Source organism: Sorex fumeus, unplaced genomic scaffold (genome assembly GCF_029834395.1).
Source record: "Sorex fumeus unplaced genomic scaffold, SorFum_2.1 ptg000024l, whole genome shotgun sequence".
NCBI classification, from domain to species: domain Eukaryota; kingdom Metazoa; phylum Chordata; class Mammalia; order Eulipotyphla; family Soricidae; genus Sorex; species Sorex fumeus.
The window spans coordinates 4,770,093-4,795,047 of record NW_026606081.1 but is presented as its reverse complement, the minus strand read 5'-3'; the positions used below and the strand labels follow the sequence as shown (position 1 = coordinate 4,795,047).

General features: G+C 45.1%; 1 protein-coding gene across 1 annotated transcript in view; it reads left to right on the top strand.

Moving 5' to 3' along the window:
- FAT1 (FAT atypical cadherin 1) overlaps positions 1-14,024 on the top strand; it is a 131,524-nt gene extending 117,500 nt beyond the window's left edge. The window contains exons 26-31 of the mRNA XM_056114414.1: positions 2,060-2,170; positions 4,547-5,178; positions 6,556-6,693; positions 8,984-9,043; positions 11,401-11,436; positions 12,534-14,024. Coding sequence (XP_055970389.1) covers positions 2,060-2,170; positions 4,547-5,178; positions 6,556-6,693; positions 8,984-9,043; positions 11,401-11,436; positions 12,534-13,162 — 1,606 coding nt within the window. The 3' untranslated portion in view covers positions 13,163-14,024. The remainder of the gene's footprint in view (positions 1-2,059; positions 2,171-4,546; positions 5,179-6,555; positions 6,694-8,983; positions 9,044-11,400; positions 11,437-12,533) is intronic.
- The last annotated feature ends 10,931 nt before the right edge of the window (positions 14,025-24,955 follow it).

Here is a 24,955-nt window from a genome sequence, read left to right as displayed (position 1 = left end):
TTACTGATACTATATCTATCTTCCTGATTCTCTTGAGGTATGTTTTGTGGCCTAGCACATGGTCTATTTTGAAAAATGGTCCATGTGCACTGGAGAAGAATGTGTATTCTTTGTTTTGGGGCTGTAAAGCCCTGTATAGGTCTATAAGCTGTCTCCTATTTCTTCCTTCAAAGTCATTGTTTTCTTGCTGAGTTTTGTTCTTGTTGATCTATCCAGAGGTGATAAGGTGATGTTGAAGTCTCTGGCTATTATTGTGTTGCTAGCAATGTCCTCCTTAAAGTCTGTTCGCAGTTGTTTTAAATATTTGCTGGTCTCTCATTGGGTGCATATACATTTAAGAGTGTGATTTCTTCCTTTTGTACATATCCCTTGATGAATAGAAAATGGCCTTCACTGTCCCTTCTAATCTCTTTCAACTTGAATTTTTTTTCAGATACTAATACGGCCACCCCAGCTTTTTTGAGGGAGCTGTTTGCTTGCAGGAATTTTTTCCATCCTTTCACTTTGAGTCTGTGTTTGCTCTGACCGTTCAGATGAGTTTCTTATAGGCAGCAGAATTTTGGGTTCTGTCTCTGAATCCATTTTGCCACTCTGTGTCTCTTAATTGGTGAATTTACACTGTTGACGTTGAGAGAGATTATTGTTACGGGGTTTTGTGTCATCTTTCTGTAAGGGTTTGTTGTGCTTGTAGGATTTGTCTTGTCTTAAAGTAGCCCATCTTTTTTTTTGGTTTGGAGTCTATGAAGTTCCTGAGCTGCTGTTTATCCAGAAAATAGTGTCCTGTTCCTTCGAATTTGAGTGAGAGTTTAGCCGCATAGAGTATTCTTGGTGAAGCACTCACTTTAGTGAGTTTTTTTACTATATCCCACCATTGCTTTCTGGCTTGGGAGGGTTTCCTCTGATAGGTCTGTTGTGAATCTAAGGGGTGCTCCTTTGTATGTGATTTCCTTCTTTGACCTTGCTGCTTGCAGTATTCTGTCTCTATCCGCGGCATCCGTCATTCTAACTATGATACGTCTTGGAGTGTTTTTGTTAGGGTCTCTTTTAGCTCACACCCTTGGGGCTCCTAGAATCTGAACGGCTGCATTGTCCAGCTCTGGGAATTTTTCAGCAATGATTTGTTTAACCGCGGCTTTTTCATTGAGATTGTTTCCCTGACCTTCTGGTACTCCAGTGATCCTAATGTTGTTTCTCTTGGAATCATCTTCTAGGACTCTGATTTGTTCTAGAGCTATTTTGAGGTCCTTGCCATTGTTTGCTGGTGCGGCTGATCTTCCAGTTCACTGATTCTGTCTTCAGCTGTGGCCATTCTACTGTTGAGGGCACAGACTGAGTTTCTTATTTCATCTACGGAACCTTTGATTTGTGACATTTCTGTGAACAGCTTTCCAATTTCTGCCCTCATTTCTTCTCATAATTTCTCGATTGTTTCTCTCGTGTCCTCCTTTAATTTACTGGATATTTGTCTCACTGTTTCATTGAGTTCATTGAACATCTTCATTACTGTATATCTGAATTCTTTCTCAGAGAGGTCCCTTAGGTGAGTAACACCTAGTTAGGCTTCTGGACTCTTTTCATTGTCCTCCCCTCGTGGTGGGGATTTGCGTTGTTGGTGTGGAGGTATGGAGACTGAGATGTTACACAATATTGCTGAGTATGGGTAAACTACCTGCTGCCGCCCAAAATTAGGCCATGCCCACTTCTGAGGAGGCCATGCCCACTTCTACAGAGGCCACGCCCCTACGGGTACCAGGTGTCTGTGGGGGTACAACCTGGGGGTGGAAACAGACGGGCACAGCATTGGGGACGAACAGGAAGAGGCTCGGGGATAAGAGCGTCCCAAGGTCCTAGAGGACGCCTGGGGTGCGTTCGCAGAGAAAGCCAAGTCCCAGGTTCGAGTCACTTGGATTTTTCTTAACTTTCATAATTTACGGATTTCTTGAACTATGTGATTGTACAAGTGGACAAGATCTCTTTATTTTGTTGCCGTTTTCTGTTTTGCCATATGTGTTCATAGCTAAAGGACTAGACTTACACATAATTTGCTCTTACTTTTTAGGTGCCAGCTTAGTCCCTACTGCAAAGATGAGCCCTGTAAAAATGGTGGAACGTGCTTTGACAGTTTGGATGGTGCGGTCTGTCAGTGTGACTCGGGTTTTAGGGGTGAAAGGTAACTGGCTTTTTTCTTTTTTTTTCTTTGTTTCTTTTTTTCTTTTTTTCTTTTTTTCTTTTTTTTCTTTTTTAATGAATCACTATGAGATAGTTACAGACTTACAGACTTTTGTGATTACGTTTCATTCATACAGTGGTCGAGTACCCATCCCTCCACCAGTGCCAATTCTCCATCATCAATGTTCCCAGTATCCCTCCCGCCAACCCCACCCCGTCCCTCTGCCCCCTGCCTCTATGGCAGGCACTTTCCCTTTTATTCTCTCTCTCCTTTGGGGTGTTATGGTTTGCAATACAGGTAGTAAGTGGCCGTCATATTTAGTCTATACCCTACTTTCAGCATGCATCTCCCATCCCGAGTGAGGCCTCCAAGCATCATTCACTTAGTGGTCCCTTCTCCATCCCAACTGCCTTCTCCCCCAGCATGTGAGGCCAGCTTCCACACCGTGGAATGATCCTCCTGACTCTATTACCCTTGGGTGGGTAACTGGCTTTCTTTCAAGTCTTGCATTTTTACCTCTTTAGTGCCACTTGGTTAGCAGATGCCACACTATGGTTGATTTAAATCATTTCAAAATTATTAATCCTTAGATTGGCCTTTTGTATACCTGTTCTTTTAAACTAAAAAAAAATCGAAACGATAAAAGTAGTTTCTACAAATAATGCTTCCATGCTTTAGCATTTTTGCTTTTTCTTTTCTTTTAACAAAGAATATATAGGCTGTTATAGGCAGTGAATGTAAAATGACTAAGATCATGTGTTTTTAAAAACAGACACCTTAAAGATGTCTACCTGTCTTCGAAAATAAAGATAATTCCCCCCCCCCCCCCCCCGGAAAGATCTGTAATATTCGTGCAGGATCCAGAGACCTTTTCCAGCTCTGTCATTGTCTTCTGTAAGGCTGTGCCTTGTGCCAGTCCCAAGTTGGTGACTGTGATTTTCCAGGTGAAGAAAATGAGACTTAGGGTTGCCTGGTGTTTGATGTGAAAGACCGTTCCCGAGCTTCAGTGGAAGAGTGTCTTCAGCGTGTGTTAGTAATGACCAACATTACCCACAGGCATTAGAGTTGTTTGAATACACCTCTGCCCTCTACGAGTCCTCAGAAGCTGCTGGGGGGGGTGGGGGGGTGGCTGTTGGCAGGTCTTCACACCTGATTTTGTTCAAGTCGTTTGTGTTCTTGAATTTTGCCTCCAGCTAGTCTTAGTTCATAAACGGGTTTCCTCACTTTAGTCAGCGCCACATATATTTAACAACATTATCTTAGTGGTAAAAGTTTTAATTCCAGGTGAGTATGGGGCATGGTGCGCGGGTAGAGTTAGTTGTGGAGGAGGGCTTGGGAAGTGGCAGATAGGTCTCTGCAAGTCCACAATAGGCCTCGGGAGGAAGAGAGGGGAGAACATCTTGGAGGTAAAAACCAGAGGAGCCTTAGGAAGTCTGCAGTGGGGCGGAACTGCTTTAAAATGGAAAACAGGATTTTCTAGCTTTTCACATTCTTTGTGGCATTATCTCTTTCCCAAATGGGAACATTTTCTTAGAAATTTAATCTGTTAGAACAGTTTTATATAGTATCATTTATCAAAGTGCACATGCCGAATGGAATAGCTGAATCAGAATCCGGAACAGACTAGTGTTTAATCTGTGGGGCACTTTGAGTTCTAGAGAAACAGCCGTCAAATACTGACATGTTTATCTCCCAGGTGTGCATCCAGAGCTTAGAATTAGATGATAAATTGCTGTACCACATACTTTAGTGGTGGGCAAGGAAGTTTTTGCTGTTGTTACTATTATTTTTGTTTTGTTTTGTTTTGCTTCTTTAAATACTTGGTGGGGGGGGGGGTGTCTGTGTGTGTGAGTTGCCTTATACTTCACATCCTATCCAAGTATGTGCTTCTCCTAGAATTCTAAAGTTTTAAATAAAATGGTACACCTGAACTTCAGTTTTGAACTGGATGGTGACTTTGGGGTCTGGAGGCATCTCTGTAATTTATTGATCTCTTCCAAAACTTAATTGTGAGTCTCTGGATCATGACTGGTTAATGAGCTTATATGGCACCAGAAGTAGTTCATGGGTGTGACTGCCAGGCATGGGGGAAGGTCTCCCAGCCCCAGCTCATGAGAGCCTGGAAATTTCATGGTCACAAAACCTGCCTCCCAGAGTTTCTCAGTAGATTCATTCATGGATGAGGCTTGTCCGAGCCCCTGGAGATTGGCTGTGAGCATGGTGGTGAATGTGTCCTGGAGGTTTTTGGCTGCCGGGGCTCTGCTTACATATTTGGCTTGACTGAGAGCACGCCTGGCTTAGGAGAGTCTTTAAAGATGACAGGCCTGGCCTGCTGTGACACTGCAGAAATCTCATCATTCTTGGTTTCCTGGGCAGATGCCAGAGTGACATCGACGAGTGTGCCGGCAACCCATGTCGCAATGGGGCCCTCTGTGAGAACACGCATGGGTCCTACTACTGTAACTGCAGCCAGGAGTACCGAGGGCGGCACTGCGAGGACGCTGCCCCCAACCAGTACGTGTCCACGCCCTGGAACATCGGGCTGGCCGAAGGCATCGGGATCGTGGTCTTCGTAGCGGGGATCTTCCTGCTGGTGGTGATATTTGTCGTCTGCCGAAAGATGATGGGTCGGAAGAAGAAGCCCCAGGCCGAGCCCGAAGACAAGCACCTGGGGCCCTCCACGGCCTTCTTGCAGCGGCCCTACTTCGACGCGAAGCTGAACAAGAACATCTACTCCGACGTGCCGCCCCAGGTGCCTGTCCGCCCCATCTCCTACACTCCAAGCATCCCCAGTGACTCCCGGAACAACCTGGACCGCAACTCCTTCGAAGGCTCTGCCATCCCCGAGCACCCTGAGTTCAGCACCTTTAACCCAGAGGCGGTGCACGGGCACCGGAAGGCCGTGGCCGTTTGCAGCGTGGCCCCCAACCTGCCGCCCCCGCCCCCGTCCAACTCCCCCTCCGACAGTGACTCCATCCAGAAACCCAACTGGGACTTCGACTACGACAGTAAGGACCACACTCTGCATGCCCTGGGGAGCCAGGGAGACACTGGGCGGGTGGGCGGGCTTGTTGGTGTGGAGAAATAGGCCAGACCCAGGGATGGGAAGGGTGGGTGTGCTTCCAAAACCTTACCTCCTACCCCAGACGTTGGCTGAGGAGTGTGGGTTAGATCTTTTACCAGTGATTTAAATCTAGGCATTCTCATGGTGACATTGGAAGGATCATTACATTTTCCTCGTCCATAGGGGTTGTCGATTCTAATTTGTGGAAGCTTACTACCTCCCAAAAAAGGGCATTTAATTCCACTAAGTTGGTTTTTTTTTTTTTAATTAGTGAAACACCATGAGGTACAGTTGCAGACTTACAAATTGTTGTGCATGGGTTTCAGATCTACAATGATCCAGTACCCATCCCTCCACCAGTGCCCATTCTCCATCATTTACATTTTTTTAAAATTTTTGTTAGTGAAACACCATGAGGTACATTTGCAGATTTACAAATTTTCGTGCCTGGGCTTCAATTGTACAATGATCAAACACCCATCCCTCCCCCAGTGCCCATTTTCTACCACCACGGGTCCCAGTATCCCTCCCACCCCCCATAGCCCCGTCCCACCCTGCCTCTGTGGCAGGGTATTCCCTTTTGTTCTCTCTCCTTTTGGGTGTTGTGAGATTTTTTTTTTTTAAAAAAAGAAAACATGTCTGGAAGAAGTAATAAAATTTATATTAGTGGCCTGACATTATTTGATCCTTTAAAAAAAGTATTTGTAAGGTCTTTTTTGGTGGGCCAGGGCACATCTGGCGATGGGGTTGCTTCTGACTCTGCACACAGGAATTATTCCTGGCAATGCTCGGGGAACCTGGGTCAGCCACATGCAAGACAAATGTCCTACTCGCTGTTATAAATACTGGCTCTGGCCCCAGTATTTGTGATAATTTGTGGTAAAATTTTAATTTCCTATGTTTCATGATAGTCATGGGCTGGCTTAAGGAGAATTTCAATTCTGTGACACCAAGAATAAAGGGTTTGGATTTTTTTTTCCCACTTCTGTGTTTTAATGCCATGTTTCAAATTTTCATTTGTGTTTGAGAAGTTTCCCCTTTTTTCAGGGAGGTAGTTTGGGCCACATGCCGTGATGCTCAGGGCTTACTCCTACGTGTTAGGAGACCGTGTATAGTGTCGGGGTTGAGTCAGGGTTGGTCACATGCAGGGCAAGCACCTTAACCCCTGTACTTCCTGTCCAGCCTGAGATGTTTTCCTTTTTCTGACAGTTGTTCCTGTACCAGGCAAAGCTTCGGCTTTCAGTCATGCTTTGGCTGAGCAGTCAACAATGCAGAGCACCTGTCCTCATGGCACTGTCTGTCTGTCACTTCTTCCTTTTAGCTAAAGTAGTGGACCTTGACCCCTGTCTCTCCAAGAAACCTCTCGAGGAGAAGCCTTCGCATCCCTACAGTGCCCGGGAGAGCCTGTCCGAAGTGCAGTCCCTCAGTTCCTTCCAGTCGGAGTCTTGTGATGACAACGGTGAGTACGCAGAACTTTGAAAAGCTGTGTCTTGCTTGCCTGCTCCCTCCCAGTGCTCCTACTGAATCTCCCAGGGTTTTCACGTGCCACTTTGGAGCCCTGTGAAGCTGCCTTGTCCAAACATGCATGAGGGTCTGCTGGGGGAAATGTGTTTTTAACGGACAGGCCTTTGGGCTCTAGCATCGTAACAGCAATAGGGGAGAAAATAGAATTAATTGAAAGATAATTTTTGATAACTACCGTGCCCCTCCCCCCCGTGTAAATGTTTCAGAAGTTTTGTGAGTTTTCCACAAAGCTCTTGCAGTGATGACTTTGAGCATGTGCCACTGGACACACGGTCACTCTCTCACTTCCACCCACCCCGCAGAGGAGTTGTGTAGTGTGAGCTGTGCGCCCTCAGCGGCTCCTGTGGTATCACAAGGCTTTATTTGTCTCTTTCCCCAACTCCACTGCGGCCCCAGCTCCCACTTGGATCAGAGCGTACTGACTGAGCGCAGTTTAAGAGCTTGCTAGTAAGTCTGATTATATTTCTAACGAGGAACGTTTGCCAGTGGGTCTTTGATGCCAGTTCTGTGGATCTGATTTCCTTAGGCTAATGTGCGCTGATCACCAACTTTGCCATTTTAATACATACCAGGCGGGGAAGGTGGTCAGTGTTCAGTTTTTAGTGGAGGTTTTTAAGTCTCAGAATAAGTTTAATGATACCTTTTAGATATTTTATTGATAGAATACACTAATTATTAGTTGATTATTTGTAAATTCAGAGTAATGTAGCTCATCATACATAGTTGTTTTTTTTAAAATGTTCCATTTCTTTATGACTTTCAAGCATGTTATATATGATACAGATATATGCCTATCTTAGTGAAGTTTTTGAAACACATTTTATTATTAAACCAAAACAGAGTAAAAATATTTCATTAAGCGTGATGTTAAAATAGTTAGCATGGCCAGTTTAATTCCTATTTTGGTTCCTGGATGTTCTTCATTAATACAATTAGAATATTTTAGCATTTTCTTTTTTCTAGAAACACTATTCTTCACACTACTGCTTGATACTGTTTATTAAAATCTCAGCAAATTCTTATGAAAATTGTTAATACAATGTGAGGGTAAAAAAGTACTAAAACTAGTTGTCATTTTATCATTTTGGTCATTCTGAATTGTGAAATTTAAATCTGAATTAAGATCGTATGTGAAACATGTTCAGTTTCCCAAGGCTGTTTTAACAGATTACCCCAAAACTTAATCCATGGGTCACCTCGGAGTGCTATGGCTTAGAAAGCCAGCACTGGCCAGAGTAGACTGGAGTGAGTCCTGAGTGGGGAGGCTTCCTTTCTGCAGGCCCTGGCCGCTTCTAACTTCCACATGTGGCCCTTGTCTTCCCCGAGCAGCGGTATTCCCCTGTCCGGAGCAGCAGCTCTGCTTCCGTCTGTCCAGCCCTGGGCATCTCAGCTCCCCCCAAAGGCAGCAGGTGCTGATCTGGGGCACACACGATTTATTCCAGAGTCTGTCCCAGTTAAAGATCTTTAACTTTGTACATCAACAAATGGGCCCATTATCCCTGATGGTTGGAACTTCTTCCCAGCGTCCCAGGAGTCAGATGTGGAAACAGCTTCAGGGCCATCTTCTGCCCACTGTGTGGAAAGTTCCCATCTCGGCAGAGGTGCTGTAAATCATGCTGATGATCAAATGAAAAGGGAATTTATTCAAGAAACAGCTAGGCAGACAGTCTGCATTTCTCTGCTGGTTTGTTAGCTTACCAGATGTTATTAGCCCATTTGCAAAAAAGACAAGAAATTTAGGGAAGAAGAGAAAGACAAAAAATATTTCAGGGTTCATAGCACATGTTTCAACTTATTCTGTAACTCTTTAAAGTTCTTATTTCTGGGAACGTGTGTGCAAGTTTATTAAATGGACCCCAAAATGTGACCTAGCAAATGTGGCCATTCCTTCTTCAAGGTATGTGTCCATGAGAAGTTAAAATCAGGATGGTTTTGTGACAACCTGACCCAGAACTGTTAAAGGCCGGGTTAGGAGAGGGGGAATGCCGTGACCTTTAATTTTCCTGAATTCTGAGGTATAGTTATATCAGGGTCAATAATAAAAATAATGAGAAAAATCTGACACATGACTAAACAGAGGGGAAGCCTGATTATATTTTGTAGGTATGTTATTGTTGGTTGGAAATTCTGAGGAAAGAAATTACCCAGATAAGGCAACCCTAGCTATTGCTGTGTTTGCTAACCGAGGATGTTCCTAATCTGCGCATTTTGTGCCTTTTTCCAAGCTTCCATAGTGACTGTAATACACCTTGTCAATGCTGTAGTTGACACGGTGAATAAAGAAGGTACCGTCGTGCTGCGTGTGCCCTGTGTGTCTGCAGTCACGTCACCACGCTCTGTGCTTCTGCCCGTTGTCAAGGTCCCCTCCGTGGTTTGTGGCCTGAGGGGGTTCCATGCTCTTCCCCCATGCAGGCCTGCATATTCTCCATTCAGATCATCCGAGAACATGTTTATGTTGTGTCTTTTTGTTCCTGTTTTTGCCATTCATCATGAATTTACACAAATGTGAGAAACAGTCATTCCATGGCACAAAACTAAGGAGTCATTCTAACTTCATAAAAAATTTTTTTAGCATAGGAAGTCCTTTATGCTATGTAGGAGTAACACTGAAAAACAGTGTTTATAGTAACCAGCAAATAACTTGCGTTTAGATTTTCTCAGAGTCTGATGGAAACGCATCTGATAGAAAGTATAGTTGCTTATTTGGTTTGGTGAAGAGCATTTTCTCTGAAGTTGAACCCCTCTATTCAAAGTCAGAAGACAGAACATTGACCACTTCCCTTAAATAACTTTCGATTAAATGTTAGTATTAGTTCCTGGTGAGACTTCCAGCCATGAGACTTACTGTCATGTTTCCCAGGACAGTACCCTGTGTTTCTAGTCAGAGGGATCTGGGATTCTGTGTGGTAACTTTTAACTTTATTTTGATGAGATATACTTTAAAAATTGATGGAATATAAAAGTAGAACTTAAAACACTCCATTTCCGTCTCCTTCATTGGAAAATAGCCTTTTGGCATTTCTAAGAAATGTAAATTGAATCTAAAGCTTGAGCCGCTAGTCTCAGTGTTGAGATTTACGTCTACAGATAGTGGTGGATGGACTCTGAGTCTGGTGGTAGTTGCCTGACTGTGACTGTTGCTGTCATAAATCAGAGAGTCCAAATTTTTAAAAGTATGTTCCATCTCTCCCTTGAGCCCTTGCATTGAAGCTCCAGCCCAGTGGCCTCTAATTGCTGTCAAAAGGACCCCAATTACCCTGACAGTCGCTTTAGAGGTCCAAAAAGGGAAAAATGAATCAGTCTTGCCATTAAAAATTTAAAAAAAAATCTATTCCATGTCCATCCTTCCCCCTCCTATCCCCCTATGGAATTGCTACATTTTTGTACACTTTCTAGAAAATTCTATAGATGTATGTTAACTAAATACTGCCTTCCTCAAGTTTATGAGCAATCACTGTCTTCTGAGGTTTCCACTTAGTTTATATGAGACCTGACTTTCTGTCATCCAGATCTTATTTGTTCTGAATGCCCGTATCATGTTGCATTGAAGAACACCGTAGAATGTACCAGAAGCATTGACCTTGTTTAGAAAATCACTGAAGTGACCTTCTTTGTCCTGGGATTTTTTTTTTCCTTTCACTGAAATAAGAATCATGACAGTAGTTCTCAGCCCGTGCTTGGCCTCCTTTATTTTATTTAATCCTTAGAATAACTCCAGCTATTTCTACCTCCAATTCAAAGATAAGAACCTGCCGATTAAGCCAGAGGAAGTCCTTCCCCAGACCTCCTATGGGGCTTGTGGTTCTGGCAGGGGGGCATTTTCCACGTTCTCTGACTTCCTGTTAGAATTCACTGTAGAAAATGAAAGTTCTAGTGTGACTAAAAACACGGGCTGCCACGAGGAGTGGCGGCAGCTCATGGTCTCCCAAGGAGAGGTAAACAAAATTATATTCAACGAGGATTCTCTCGCACATGTCTCTCCCCTCTTATTTCACCAAGTAAATTTCTTTAAATAAAGCTGTTTCACTCTCCCCTCACTTCTCCCCTCCCCCCCGGGCAGGGGGCAGGGGTCACCACAAAATTGTATTCAAAACGCACAAAATTTGGAGAAATTGTTTTTCGCTCTAAGTCATTTCATTTGCGAGTTCCCTCAATTTAATCAGACCTGAAGCTAAAATCTTCCATAAAGTATATATGTATGATGTGGTTTTAGACGTATTAGAATTATCACCCAGATAAACTAAGGCTGCCAAGGAAAAAGTTTTTTCCAGCGACATCAAGCTGTCTTGTAAATTGCTAATCTAAGTACCTATGGTTTTGATTTTAACTATTCCTTCCCAAATACTATTCCCCTTTAGAGTGCCAACAATAAGTCAAAGAAAGTCAAGTTTGAGATTCCTGGCACAATCTCTGGTTCCCCATCTCTCATTTCTGATCTCCACCCCCATGACCCATTTGAGTTATGCTCCATAGTTCCTCAGCCGTTTGGAATCTTCATACATCATGGCTTCAAGGCATGGTAGATGGCTGATGGGGCCTCGACGAACAGTTTCTGTTGTATTATGTACTTACTTTTATTGCCTTCGTAGCCATCTGTTTTAATTATAAATGTTTTCTTTTCTCCCTACTCTGCCACCCAAAGAGTCTTTGGCTGCTCCTGACCTCAGCAAATCCAGAGGTGACTTATGCATGCCAGTTGTTTTATTTATTGATATGCACTTGACAAAACGGGTCCCGTTTTGGCTCCAATGTTAACTTGCTTCACGTGTTTGCTCATTGGATGCTGCAATAACCAAGTACATAGTTGTCTGTGCACTGCATTCTAAACATGTTTGGCCTTTCCTTTTCCTGTTTGTTAAAGGATTTCAAAAATCTTGATGGGGGGGCGGGGTCGGGATCTTCCTAAATTGGGAGGGTTTTTAAGAAAAATGTATATGCCTTCACGTAGTCTAAAAATGATTGTTAGACTTCTAGACATAACAAAAATCATAGTCTATCGAAATTTTGGTTTTGTTTTTCAGTGTTTTGCATTCTGCTTGACTTGGAGGCATGCGCTGCTATGTATATGTATATAGTTCTATATCTGGTGTTCGTGCAATTCGGTGTTTTACTGAGGACTCATGAAAAATCATATGATTGTTCTCTTAAGTTTATGGCTTTCTTACAAAGGAATTCTTTTTGATGTAGCATGCAAATACTTCTATTCCTTTCAAGTTAACTATTAAAGCAGTTGTAATTTTTAAAGCTAAGTAACATTCTTCACTTGAATAAAAATAGAAGCTTCTCCATTTTTGAAAAGACCCAAAAAAAAAAAGTCCTTAGAATTTTACTATCCTGAGGACCAGAGCTATAGTACAGCAGGTAGGGCGTTTGCCTTGCATGTGGCCGACCCAGGTTCAATCCCCAGCATCCCATATGGTCTCCCATGCACTGCCAGGAGTAATTCCTGAGTGCAGAACCAGGAGTAACCCCTGAGCATCACTGGGTGTGACCCAAAAATCAAAAAAAAGAAAAAGAAAATTATTTTAGTGTCCCGAGACTAGACTGAAATTCTCTTTTGATAGAATAGAAAGGGCGATAGGAATTGTTTGTAGAAGCGTGCATGTGACTTCGATGTTAGCCTGGCCCCTGTTCAAATCTGTTTCTGTGAAGGTGTCTGGAGCCGAGCTCCTGAGGTGCGTCTTTACGCCCCTGTCCCTGTCCCTTGAGCTCTGTCCAGGCCGCCAGGCCCCCTGGGGAAACACGCTGACATCTGTTGTTTCCTTTCCTATCAAGGATATCACTGGGATACTTCGGATTGGATGCCAACTGTCCCTCTGCCAGACATCCAAGAATTCCCCAACTACGAGGTCATCGATGAGCAAACCCCCCTGTACTCAGCAGACCCCAACGCCATCGACACAGACTATTATCCGGGAGGCTACGACATCGAGAGTGATTTTCCGCCCCCGCCGGAAGATTTCCCCGCACCGGACGAGCTGCCTCCACTGCCTCCCGAGTTCAGTGACCAGTTCGAGTCCATCCACCCGCCCAGAGACATGCCGGCCGCTGGGAGCTTGGGGTCTTCGGCTCGAAGCCGGCAGAGGTTGCACTTGAATCAGTACCTGCCCAACTTCTATCCGGTCGATCTGTCGGACCCTCAGAAAGCAGGCACTGGGGAGGTCAGTGCTTGCCGAGAACCCTACGCCCCGTACCCGCCAGGGTACCCCAGGAACTTCGAAGCCCCCCCTGTAGAAAACATCCCCCTGTCCATCTACACCACCACCGCGTCCTGTTCCGACGTGTCAGCGTGCTGTGAAGTGGAGTCCGAGGTCATGATGAGTGACTACGAGAGCGGAGACGACGGCCACTTCGAAGAGGTGACGATCCCGCCCCTCGATTCCCACCAACATACACAAGTCTGACGCTCGCGCCCCCCAAAGTGCCTGGACTCGCCCGAACCGAGATTGCGGCCCACGGATCGGTGCAGTTCCCAGCCGCATCCCCGCCGCGCCTTCCCCGCCCCGGTGAGCTAAATTGGGCCTGGCTGTCCCATGCCCCTCGACCTGTCAGCCACCTGCAGTGTCCTAAGCTGCTGTCCTTGGAGGAGAGCCACGCTGGCTGTGCCATTTCTCCACTCTCCGTATTCACCCGTGTCCGTGTTCAAATGATGGAGTGAAGATCAGTCCCGCCCATCCTGTTAGCATGATTCATGTATTTATATAGATTTGATTATTTTAATGTTCCTGTCCTTTTTTGGTTTTTGTAAATGTTATGTACAGTTTTGATTCTTTTTCATAGTTTTTAATTAGACATTTGGGATATTTTGTGCTTTTGTTGTTGTTGTATTTGCCCAGATTTTGGTGGTGCTAGGGTCATTGTCTGGCACCCAGATTTTTTTCTCTCTCTCTCTCTCTCTCTCTCTTTTTTTTTTTTTAACTATAACCAGGGATTCATTGTATGTCCTATTCCACTGATCTATGACATTTCATTAATACATTTCAGTATAGTCGTGTTTCCAGCTGTATATAGGATGAGGAAAGATCTGATACATGGACATGTCTTAAATGGGTTTGCTGTATTTTAGAATTATAAACATTTTTCATTATTGGAAAGTGTAAAGGGGACCTTCTGCATACCTATTTAGAACCAAAACCACCATGACACAGTTTTTATAGTGTCTGTATATTTGTGATGCGATGGTCTTGTAAAGGTTTTTACTGAAAACTACCATTAGCCAGTCTTTCTTACTGACAATAAATTATTAATAAAATACTTTAGCTTTACCGCCTGTTTTTGCTCTGTCTTTAATATCCCTGCTCAGGATTCAGTTGCTAAATTGAAAAGGCATCTTAATACAGGTAGCTTCTATTTGCTTACAGGTGAGGCCTCTTTTCCTTTAGCTGAGGTTAAGATGCTCGAAGCTACGTGGGGGTGTCACTGAATCTCTCCCATGTGTACAAATGGTGTTACTAAGCTTCTGTTTGGCCTGTTCCTGTTACCAAAAGACTTTCCAGTTGCCAGTCAGGCTGTGCTTACAGATGTAGCCACAAGGTGGCAGTATATGGCTGCTTGATGGTGCTCAGAATTAGAGGTTTAAGGTAAACGAGACTTTTATATAATAAATACTTTCTAACTAAAAGGTCAAGAAAATTTTCTTTCTGCATTTTTAGTTTTACGACTTTCTGGCTGTAATGTAAATGTTCTGTTTTTCAAGTATGACTTTTATTATAGCAAGGTTTATGAAGCATTTTATCTTTCTGTTGTCAAAGAGTATATCGTACTTCTGTGTGATTTAATGTGAAATCCAGAAGCTATTTTCCATGTGTGTTTACACAGCCGATGTCCATCCATCTACCTATTCAACAAATATTTATATATTTAGTACCTGCTCTGTGCCAGTCACTGTGATATGAATTGCAGAGAGTCAAGAATTCTCAGAACTTTGGAAAGATACCTGTTCCCCATAAGTAGAGTCCTCTTTTATCAAATTATATTTATACATATATGCGTAGTATATTTTAAATATTAAAGGAGTATCAAATACATACAAGAAAACTCAGCGAATGTATGCAACCTGCTATAAATACAGTTTTAGCTGTTCTCATTTTTTTCTTTTGTATTTTAAGTGCATATATTTCATGAAATTTCTAATTTTTAAGATTTGCCGGTTGACTCAGTGTGATGTTAGCAGAAGGCGACATAGCCCACAAACCCCCAGTTCTGTTCTTGTCCTGTCACTTTTATGATTGTCAGATTCAGTGAATGCAGTGAGTGAATTTATTCATTCCAGTTTTATTTTTTGATCTCACTATTCATGAACTAAGTAGTATCTGATGTTTATTTTTGTTTCCTTTGAAACCTTTTCCTCAGCCATCATGTTTTTATTTCACTTGCGTCAAAAATGTTGTGACTTTCATTTATTCAGAAAAGACTTCTGAATAAATGAAAGAATGTCTTCTTTCCTGGATCACTCATTCTTTTGTTGTCGTTCTACCTGAGTAGACAAGATCCTCCCACCTTCTGGACTTTACTGTGAAGGGCAGTGAGTTGTGTAAATAGGCAGTGTGTGGAGTGATGAGGACAAAGTAAAGGTGTGGGTATTTGTGAAAGAATGAGGATGAGAGAGGTTGAAGTTTGAGAAAATGAAGGCCTCAGACGGGCATTCCCATCGAATCCTGCCTTAGCGCGGGGAGAATTGCTCGTGGATCCCGAGGGGAATGAACTTCCCAAGCAGAGTCGTTGATAGAAAAGGGCCCCAGGCCCGGGGCTGCTGAGTAGGAGAGTGCAGTGTGGGCTCACAGTGAGTTGGAAAAGGCCCCTGGGACCGTGGTCAGATCTGGTTTCGTGGCTGCCCTGCTATCCCAGCATTTCTGCCTGGCCGTCCCAGGCTAGAGGATGGCTCCGGTCTGCCTGGCCCTCCCAGCTAGCCCCCTTCCGTGAACTCCCTACCTTTTCTGATCTCTTTTGCTGGGGGGGCCACATCCTCAGCCACATCCTTCCTTGGGAAGAGCCTAAGGGAGGTCAAGGTTTTGAGACTTTATTTTAATGAAATGTCTCTGTTCTCTTCATTGAGTCACAGCTTGCTCAGACTTCAGGCGTCACCACCTCGTGCTTCCTTCAGCTCCCTCCCTGAGCACCCAAAAGCCCCTTCTCGGTCCCCACATTCTGTTCACACCCAGGGAAAAGACCATCCTTGTTCCACGTGTGCCCCAGTGCCACTCTCTCAAACCGTTTGGGATATTCTCTGGGGATGAGGTTTTCATCTCAAGGTGACATCTTTTTTTGTGTATTCATTTTAAAAAATTGGGACCACACACACGGCAGTCCTCATGGGCTCCTCCTGGCTTCCTGATTGGGGCTCCCTCTCTGGTACTTGGCGGGGAACCATGAGGTACTCAGGATGAACTTCAAGCCACACACACACACACACACACACACACACACACACACACCTCTCAGCTTCTTGAGCAATCCCCCCAGCCCTAAAGTGACATTGTGTCATGTTGTAATATATTTTCTGAAATATTTTGGAATGTTTTATTTTCGCTGCCTTCTGGGAACACTTTGATTTCTTGAATCATATTCTTATGTGGGGGGGCTGGCTTCTGACAGCCCAGCTGTGAGGGCCTGATGGTTCCAGGTCTGGTCTCTCAGTGCTGGCAGTCCTCAGGGCTATACCCCTCCGTGTGGGGAGTGGTGGGCATGACATGCTATGCCAAGGATTGAACTCGGGGCTCTGGTCCTCTAGTGTCTCACCAGACCTGCCCACTGCGAGGCTAGTCTCATTCTGCATGTTTCCGTGTGTGATATGTGGAAATCTGTCTCCACTTGGATCTCCACCATCTCACCTTTCTTACTGTGGTTTATATGTTTTCAGTGGAACCATTTTTATTTTTTCAATTTGAGGCACTGTGATTTACAATACCATTCACAATAGGTTCATGCAAACAGCTTTCCACACCACACCCTCCACCAGTGTGTCCACTTCCTCCCGCTAGTCCAGGGCCCCACCCCCCCCCCCCCCCCCCCCCCCCCCCGCATCCACCCCTGCTCCTCACTGCTCACTGTTGTTACGCTCACTTCTCTGCCCCACCTCTCAAGTGCTGCTCCCTGGCATCTGTTAATCCCTCCTTTGTTCCTTTATGGGCTGGAGTGATAGCACAGTTGGGAGGGTGTTTGCCTCTCACAAGGCCAACCTGGCTGACCCGAGTTCGATTCCTCCGCCCCTCTCGGAGAGCCCGGCAAGCTACCGAGAGTATCTCGCCCGCATGGCAGAGCCTGGCAAGCTCCCCGTGACGTATTCGATATGCCAGACACAGTAACAACAAGTCTCACAGTGGAGACATTACTGGGCCCGCTCGAGCAAATCGATGAACAATGGGAGGACAGTGCTACAGATTTCCTTTATGTCCCACACCGGAGAGAGATCATTCCATGTCTGTTCTCCTTCCCAACTGACTTCACCCAGCATAGTTCTCTTTAGCTCTGTCCTTGTAGCAGCAAATTGCATGATTTCTTTGTTTCTTTTGTTCTTTTTTTTGTGTGTGTGTGTTTTTTTGGGGGGGTCATACCTGGCGATGCACAGGGGTTACTCCTGGCTCATGCACTCAGGCATCACTCCTGGCGGTACTCAGGGGACCATATGGGATGCTGGGGATTGAACCTGCGCCGGCCACGTGCCAGGCAAACGCCTGCTACTATGGCGCCAGCCCCTTCTTTGTTTCTTATAGCCATGTAGTTTTCCACTGTGTGTGTGTGTGTGTGTATATACTCTAGGCTCTCTCCCATCATCTCTTCTTAGACACTTAGACCTTAACTATTGTGAACAATGCTGCAATGTACACAGGGACGCAAAGATGGTTTTACAATAATATCTGGGGGCTCCTGGGGTCAATATAAATTACTAGAGTCCCTGAGTCCTGGAAAGTTCAGTCCTGGTTTTCTGAGAAGTGACCATATTGTTTCCCATTGACATTCTCACTGGACTGGATTAGCACCCCTGGTGTTTTTTTTTTTTTTTTTTTATGATTAGTGCTAGTCTCAGTTGATTGGAGGTGAAATCTCTTTGTATTTTTAACAAATGTTTGTTTTACGTGATTACCCTTAGAGCCTTTTAAAATCACCTTTGACTGGCTTTGGTCTCCTGTTCTCTTTGGAAGGTTTCTTCCTGTTGACACACCACTTCCAGAAGCATTGAATGAGTTCGGTATTCTGGTTGGCGGTGGTGTTTGTTAAACTCAAGACAACCCAGCAGCACGGGGGAGGTCCAGTTCACTTGGCCAGTATCTACAGACATAAAAGAATCTGTTTTTCCAGAGGACCGTCCACTTCCGGCTTGGGCCAAATTGCCCTTTTCCGTATCTTGGTTAATAAGAGCAGGGGCCGGGCCATCTCCTCCACTTCCTAGTCCTCAGATCTTGGAGAGCACCCCTGCTCCCTTCCTTTTGCCTGCTGTCACCATGTCTACCTAGCGCAGAGCTGAGAATCTGTGGTCTGACAACCTGTGCACAACTCAGCCAGGTGGTCCTCTAGTCCTCATCCCGTTTGTTGCCTACTTTTCAGCACATAACATTTGTGTGGCTCTGACTCTGAAGTCAGCCTACCTTTCGGTCCAGGCCTGGTTTAGCCTCCCTCTGAGGGCTGCTAGGAAGGTCACGGTGTGCTTTGCATTGAAAATGGAGCTGACTTTTGACCCTTTGCTTCAGTTCTCCCGCGTTGGGCTTTTAGGAGAGGACACGGGACAGAAATGCTAATATTCTCTTACCTTAAAACTCCTGTCTGGCTATACTCTTTGCTTAGCAGTGTTAGGGTGTTCTGCTTTTTGGGGGACTGCACCCTCGGGAGTCCTCACGGCTCTGTGCTCAGGGATCACCTGGCAAGCCAGCAGGGGTTCTGGCGATCAAAACTGGGTCATCCACATGCAAAACAAGTGCCTTGAGTGCTGGACTATCTCTTGTGCCCCTGATTAACGGTGACTGGAAGGTGGATTGCATTCTAAGGTTCTAATTGTGTCATAGGAATTGATCAAGAATCGTGGTTTTAGTGACCCCTGTTACCTCTCTCTCCGGTCCGTAGGTGAGGTGATGCTGCCCAGGAACGCCGTTTCCTAATCGGACCAAGGTTCTTGCATCCTGCCTCACCATCCAGGCGTCTTGACAACTTCTGTGCCAGTTTCTAGCCCCAAACTCCCTCTCCTTGCATCTTCAAAGCCAGTGGAAGGATTTCTCTTAAGTTTGCTACCTCTTACCTCGTGAGAGGTCCAAATCCTTGTTTAAGATCTCACCTTTTTGGGTCAGGTCTATATTTATTTTTCCCCAGTGTTAAAAGTTTCCCCCACCCCCCACAGATGTGCTTGGGGCCCAGGCAGTATTGGGGCTCAGACCCTGGCCTCCAGGAATGCATGCACTCCAGCTTACTGAGCCATTTTCCTGACTAATCTTCCTTTGGGGATAAAAACAAGCAATGAGTAACCTCAGCACAACAGTTCTTGTCATGTTCATGAGTTTTACCCACACTGAAGTGGGCATTAGGCTGTACATTCTGGTGGGGTGGAGTTCCTGGGGACCATCTTAGAAGTCTACTATTAGTGATACTATTTTTTTATATTTACAACACTGTCACTTATCACTTAATCCCCGTTATTCATCGATTTATTCGAGCGGGTGCCAGTAACGTCTCCATTCATCCCGGTTGCGTGCTAGCGTAGCCCAATGGTATCTGTTCGTTCTAGGAACATGCAGAGCCTCAAACCGATCATTTAGGGTCTTGACGAAGAAGTCTGACCATCTTGTAGGTGGGCGTCCACGTGATCTTTTGATGTCTCGTGGAATCCAATCAGTAATGGCTCTAGTCCAGCGGTTGTCTGTAAACCTCATTACGTGTCCAGCCCATCTGATTTTTGATGTCTTTACAACACTGTATCTTCTAAAAATCATACCCAGTATTTTAAAACCGAACACTTGGTACTTTTAAAAAAAAAAACTCTCTATATAGCATCATCTATTGAGCAAATTAAAATGACTATAACCAATTTACCAGAGGTCTCAAAGTTAATCTGAAAATCACTTCTTTAACATAAAAACATGAATTAGTGCCGATCATTTCCATTACAGAAGAATCCCAACAATCACCTAGAAATAGAGTGTGTGTGTGTGTGTGTCAATTAATTTATCTCCATGTCCTCTGAAGGCCAGAAATCAGGAAGTGTCAAGTCCCCTTAAACCAGGTTCCATTACATGCTTGGTTGCTTATCGTTGATTCAGATTCTTCAAAGCTGAGCTGCCTCTTCACTGCTTCTCAGTGTTACTCACTGTCCTCACTCACAATGTTTTATGATTTCCTAGAGAGATATTTGTACTAAAAGACCACTTGGGCTTTGTCATGGTCTTTTATCTGCTACCTTTGGAAGCTATGGCTTCATTGGATAGGAGAGATTCAATGTCCATGAGGGGGTAAAATGCCAGGAAGAAACATTGGAACTTTTAACTCTCTCTGACTAAATTTCTCTTATTTCTGCCTCTTTGGATGTGTGTGTGTGTGTGTGTGTGTGTGTGTGTGTGTTGTGCGTGTATGCGTGTATGCGTCTGTGTCCTCTGAGGGTGATTGTACTCCTTACAAGAATTACTTTTTTTTTTTGGTTGAGCATTTGGTTCACACCCAGTGGTGCTCAAAGGTTACACCTGGCAGTGCTCAGGGGACCAGATGCTGTGCTTAGGGAACTGGTGTCAACCAATACAAGACAAGCAATATATCACCCCCATCACCCATACTTTCTCTCTGGACCAGTCATTCTTTTGGGGGGGATTGGGGTGCAGTCTACTCCACAGTACTTGGGGGCTGCAAAGCATCACTCCATGCAGTGCTTAGTAACACAACCCACACCTTCTGCATGCAAAGCGTGAGCATTGAGTGCTCTCTTCAGTCCCTCACGGCCGTTCTTTTGGTTTTATGATTTTTTATTTTCATTTTAACAATCGAACCATTATCATTTCACACCGGCACGTGCCGCTGCACAGCTGTCTTGTCACTGAAGGGCTGTCAGAGAACCAAGGCAGGCTCTTCTACTGACGACACACATCCAGTGCTGGCCGAGGCTTTTGTGGGGTTGCTTTTAATTCTTGCATAAAGAATTGAATGCATAAGAGACTGACTCATTGTCACCCTAGTGTCCATGTCCCTCCCTGAAGCATCTCTGCCATCATCATCATCATATCATCATCATCATCATCTTAGTAGTGGGGGAGGAGTTTATGCTTTCAAGGTTGCCTGCAGGCTCCTCCTTGTTCAAATGAGCCAGAAGAATCCAGAAGCTTCTGTTGACTCCTTTTAGTGAAAACACTAACATAGTGATAAAAATCTAAATGAAGCTATGAGAAGTCAATGCTTTGAGCTGCTCAGCTGGCGTGGCATTTGCCTACTGTTACATCTTGGCTTCCAAGACGGAAACTAGTAGCCGGGTCATTGACAGGGAGTAGGAGGACTTTGTGCTACTTGAGTCATCATCCGCACTCACTCTCGGAGCATGGAGGGGAAGAGCAAACCAGCCAGACTTTAAAGCTGTGCTGGTATAACAGCTGAGTTCTCTCCATGTAGGAGCCAGCACAGACCAAGATGCTGTTTCAGTCCTCAGCATCACTCCTTGCCGTCATCACTCTTTGCATCACTCCTTGCATCACTCCTGTGTTCTGCTCAGCAGAGAGGAGAGGAGGGCACATGGTGGGAGTAAGGCAGGAGCTGGACCAAAGAGGACTGTGGGTCAGGGAGAAGAACCAGGGAAGGGACAGAGGCTCAGAGCCTCCTGCCTTAGGAGCTCGACCATGTGAAGACCATAACCCACCCCCCCTCAGCCCCGCCCCATCTCAAGTGCACATGCACAGCTGCCTGTCAAACCTACTGGTTGGCAAAGCCCAGGTCTCATGTCCAGCTTGCAGCCTGCTTTGCTCACCCATCAGTGAGCCATCTCGGCAAAAGCTGTTTCCAAGAACCCCCAGTATTCCACAGAAGGCGCTTAACAACATGGTGTTCTGTTATGCTACTTCTAAGGAACTTCAACTCGGTTGCAATCCCAGTATTAGCATCCTTGGATGCTTCTCTGTCGTGGCCCCTCAAGACAGATCTCTAGATATGCTGGTTGTTTCCAAAGTACTGCATGTGACAAAACTGTAGGACTCAAATAACCAAAAAGGTGGGTCTTTGATGGGCCTCCTGTGACTCGTCACCTTTGCTGTGACATTTCCATCACACAGTGTTTCCCCCTTACCTTTTCCATGTGATTGCACGTGTTGGAGAGGATTAGACATTTTTGCACTGTGGCCCGAGGGCACCCAGCTGGCCTACATCAAGGCCCCAGCTATTGGCTAAAATGTCTGGGACTCGTCCCGGGGGTTCACACAGCCGGAGGGTGTAGAAGACTCTGCAGCACCCTGCTAGATTTTTTTTTTCTACTCCTATGGATTTATGTAGAAATCTCTAGGCGCTGGAGCGATAGCACAGCAGGTAGGGTGTTTGCCTTGCATGTGGCTGAACCAGGTTCAATTCCTCTATCCCTTTTGGAGACCCTGGCAAGCTACCAAGAGTATCCCGCCCGCATGGCAGAGCCTGGCAAGCTCCCTGTGGCATATTTGATATGCCAAAAACAGTCACAACACATCTCACCATGAGATGTTACTGGTGCCTGCTCGAGCAAATTGATGCGCCACGGGAAGACAGCACTACAGTGCAGTGCTATGGATTGATGTCTATGAAAAGTCAGTGTCACACAAGAACTGGCTTTGTGTGTGACCGTTCAAATTTCAATTCGCTATTCAGGGTCTTCCCATCACTCTAGGTTTGTGAAGCCCAGCATACCTGGGGGACTTTGCTCCTCCCATCTCTTTGACTTCTGGGGGCCCTCTCATGACCAGCTTAGCCCAGGCTGCTGGGAACTTCTTGAAAAGTTTGGCAGGTTTCTGAAAGTCATCGTGAGGTGCTCTCTGCTCTTGCGTACGGGCATTCTGCAGCTTCATCAGCGGCATTAGGTTCAGTTTCAATTAGCGCACCAGCTGAGAGAGAGGGTTGTTTGTCAGAATGTAATTTCCTCAGGAGCCGTTTACTGCCTCTATTGCAAGCTGAATGAGCCACTTGAAAAGAATGACAAGTATTTCTTCCCCAAGAAGACCACCGCTTGTGTGAATAAATGCACTTGTCACCGCGCTCTTAGAGAGTGCGGCCATAGGAGAAGCTACATTTTCAAACGATGCCAGTTCCAGAGGAGAAGGCCAATGTGTCACGCGTTGGAATAAAAACGTCGTTGGACCAAATATATCTTGTAAAGAGCTAATAGGGCAGGAGTGCCGCAGATGATAATGATAATAATGAATCAGTGATTCTCAGTCCCAGCCATTATCCAATTATCTCAAGGGGTAAAATGAAATCATCAAAATGCCGTGTGCTATTTTACTTCTGCTCATTTGAATGTCCGTGCGTCTTACCTAAGTGTGGGACTCAAGGAAGATGAAAGGTAGGAGAGAGAGGAGAAGAGAGACTGTAGGACGAGCAGCCTTTGCCCCAGAGGGTGTCCAGTCCCCATGCCTGTGGAATTACACAGTTTCATATCCTGGTCATATTGGAAATGTCAGCCCCCCGGCAAATTAGAATTTTACCAACAGACAGTGATATTGTTCCAGGTTCTGAAGAGTTCCACACTGAACGGCATGCTAGATTGATTCCCTTCTGTGCTAGAGTAAGAGCATTATGAGATGATGTAGCTTGTTTTCTTCCAGAAGTTTCCATGATCTAAACCTGTGTGTAAGGTTTACAGAAACGAAAGTGTAGTGACATGAAGTCTGTCTTATGGAGGAGATTGTCCTTATCATTATCTGCATTGTATAGAAGGGAACCTGAGACACTTGTTGGTCCACGATGGCAAAAGTTGGCAAGTGCTCATTCCCATTCCACCCTGTGGGCCTGACCCCAGAGCCCAGTGTCATAACTGTGTGTGGGGCGGGGAGACCCCTGGAGTTGTGCCATGGCTGACTTCTCAGTTTCCTCAACCAGGAAGGGAGTCTGAGCCTCCTCAAAATCAATCTAACACCCAGGGAAAGGGTTTTGTTGGGACGTTCATGACTGCTAAGTTAGGAACTCTTGAATGTAGGTACTGGCTTCTTTCTTAGTCTTCCTATTGTCCAGATCATCAAAGAGGCCAGGCAGGAGAAGAGTTTCCCAATGGAGAAACTCTGCAGGTGAGTGTCAGATGAGTCCCAGGCCCCGACTCTGGCCTCAAAATGTCTTCTCTTCACTCCTCTCTGAAACTCCCTGAAGAGCAAAGGGCAAAGCACGTCTCCTGGCAGTTCTGCACAAAAGAGTTGTTCAGGACGCACTTGCTTGTTTTCCCCTGCGTTCCCATTCTTGTCTCCAACAATATGTTGTAATACTTTGTTGTTAAAATATCCTTAGGGGGCTGGAGTGATAGCACAGTGGGTAGAGCATTTGCCTTGCACGCGGCAGACCCAGGTTCAATTCTCAGTATCCCATATGGTCCCTAGAGCACCACCAGGAGTAATTCCTGAGTGCATGAGCTAGGAGTAACCCCTTTGAAACGCTGGGTGTGACCCAAAAAGAAAAAAATATATATCCTAAGGAAGTTTTGTTTTCCAGGCGTTCTTATAAAACAATGCTGCAATTCACAATCATTTCCCAAAAGACGACTTTTTATGAGTTCATCCATAAGAACCTCCATCATTCAAATTACGATCAAATTATTCTCAGTTCAATTCTGGAGATTTTATTGTGCAGGGGCAGTGAAGTTCTGGTGTGTACTTATCAAAAAATTAGTTGGGAATAAATTCTGTAGTCAGTGAATGCCAGAAGCATTGTTTGCCTCTAGGTAAGGGATGCGCAGGTGTGTGGTGGTGAGGGGGCAAAATTTGCAGCTAAGGCCAGGCACCCGGTGCCCTCCCCTGTGACCCCTGGTCTCCCATCCTGCGCCCTTTGCCACGATGGAGCAGACACTCTTCTTGCTTCCAAGCATGACTACAACTGAGTGAGAAGCTCCTGCTGTCCGTCTCTCATTCACTCATTCATCTGTTCATTCATCATTCATTTTCTTATTTTGTTTTGGTCCTTTTCTTTGCTCAGTCCCGTGAATGCATGTATTTTTCTAACAGGTACTGGTTTAGTCTTTACTCTGATACCCCTGGGCACATAAAAGTGAACAAAACTAGCTCATCAGCAAGAAA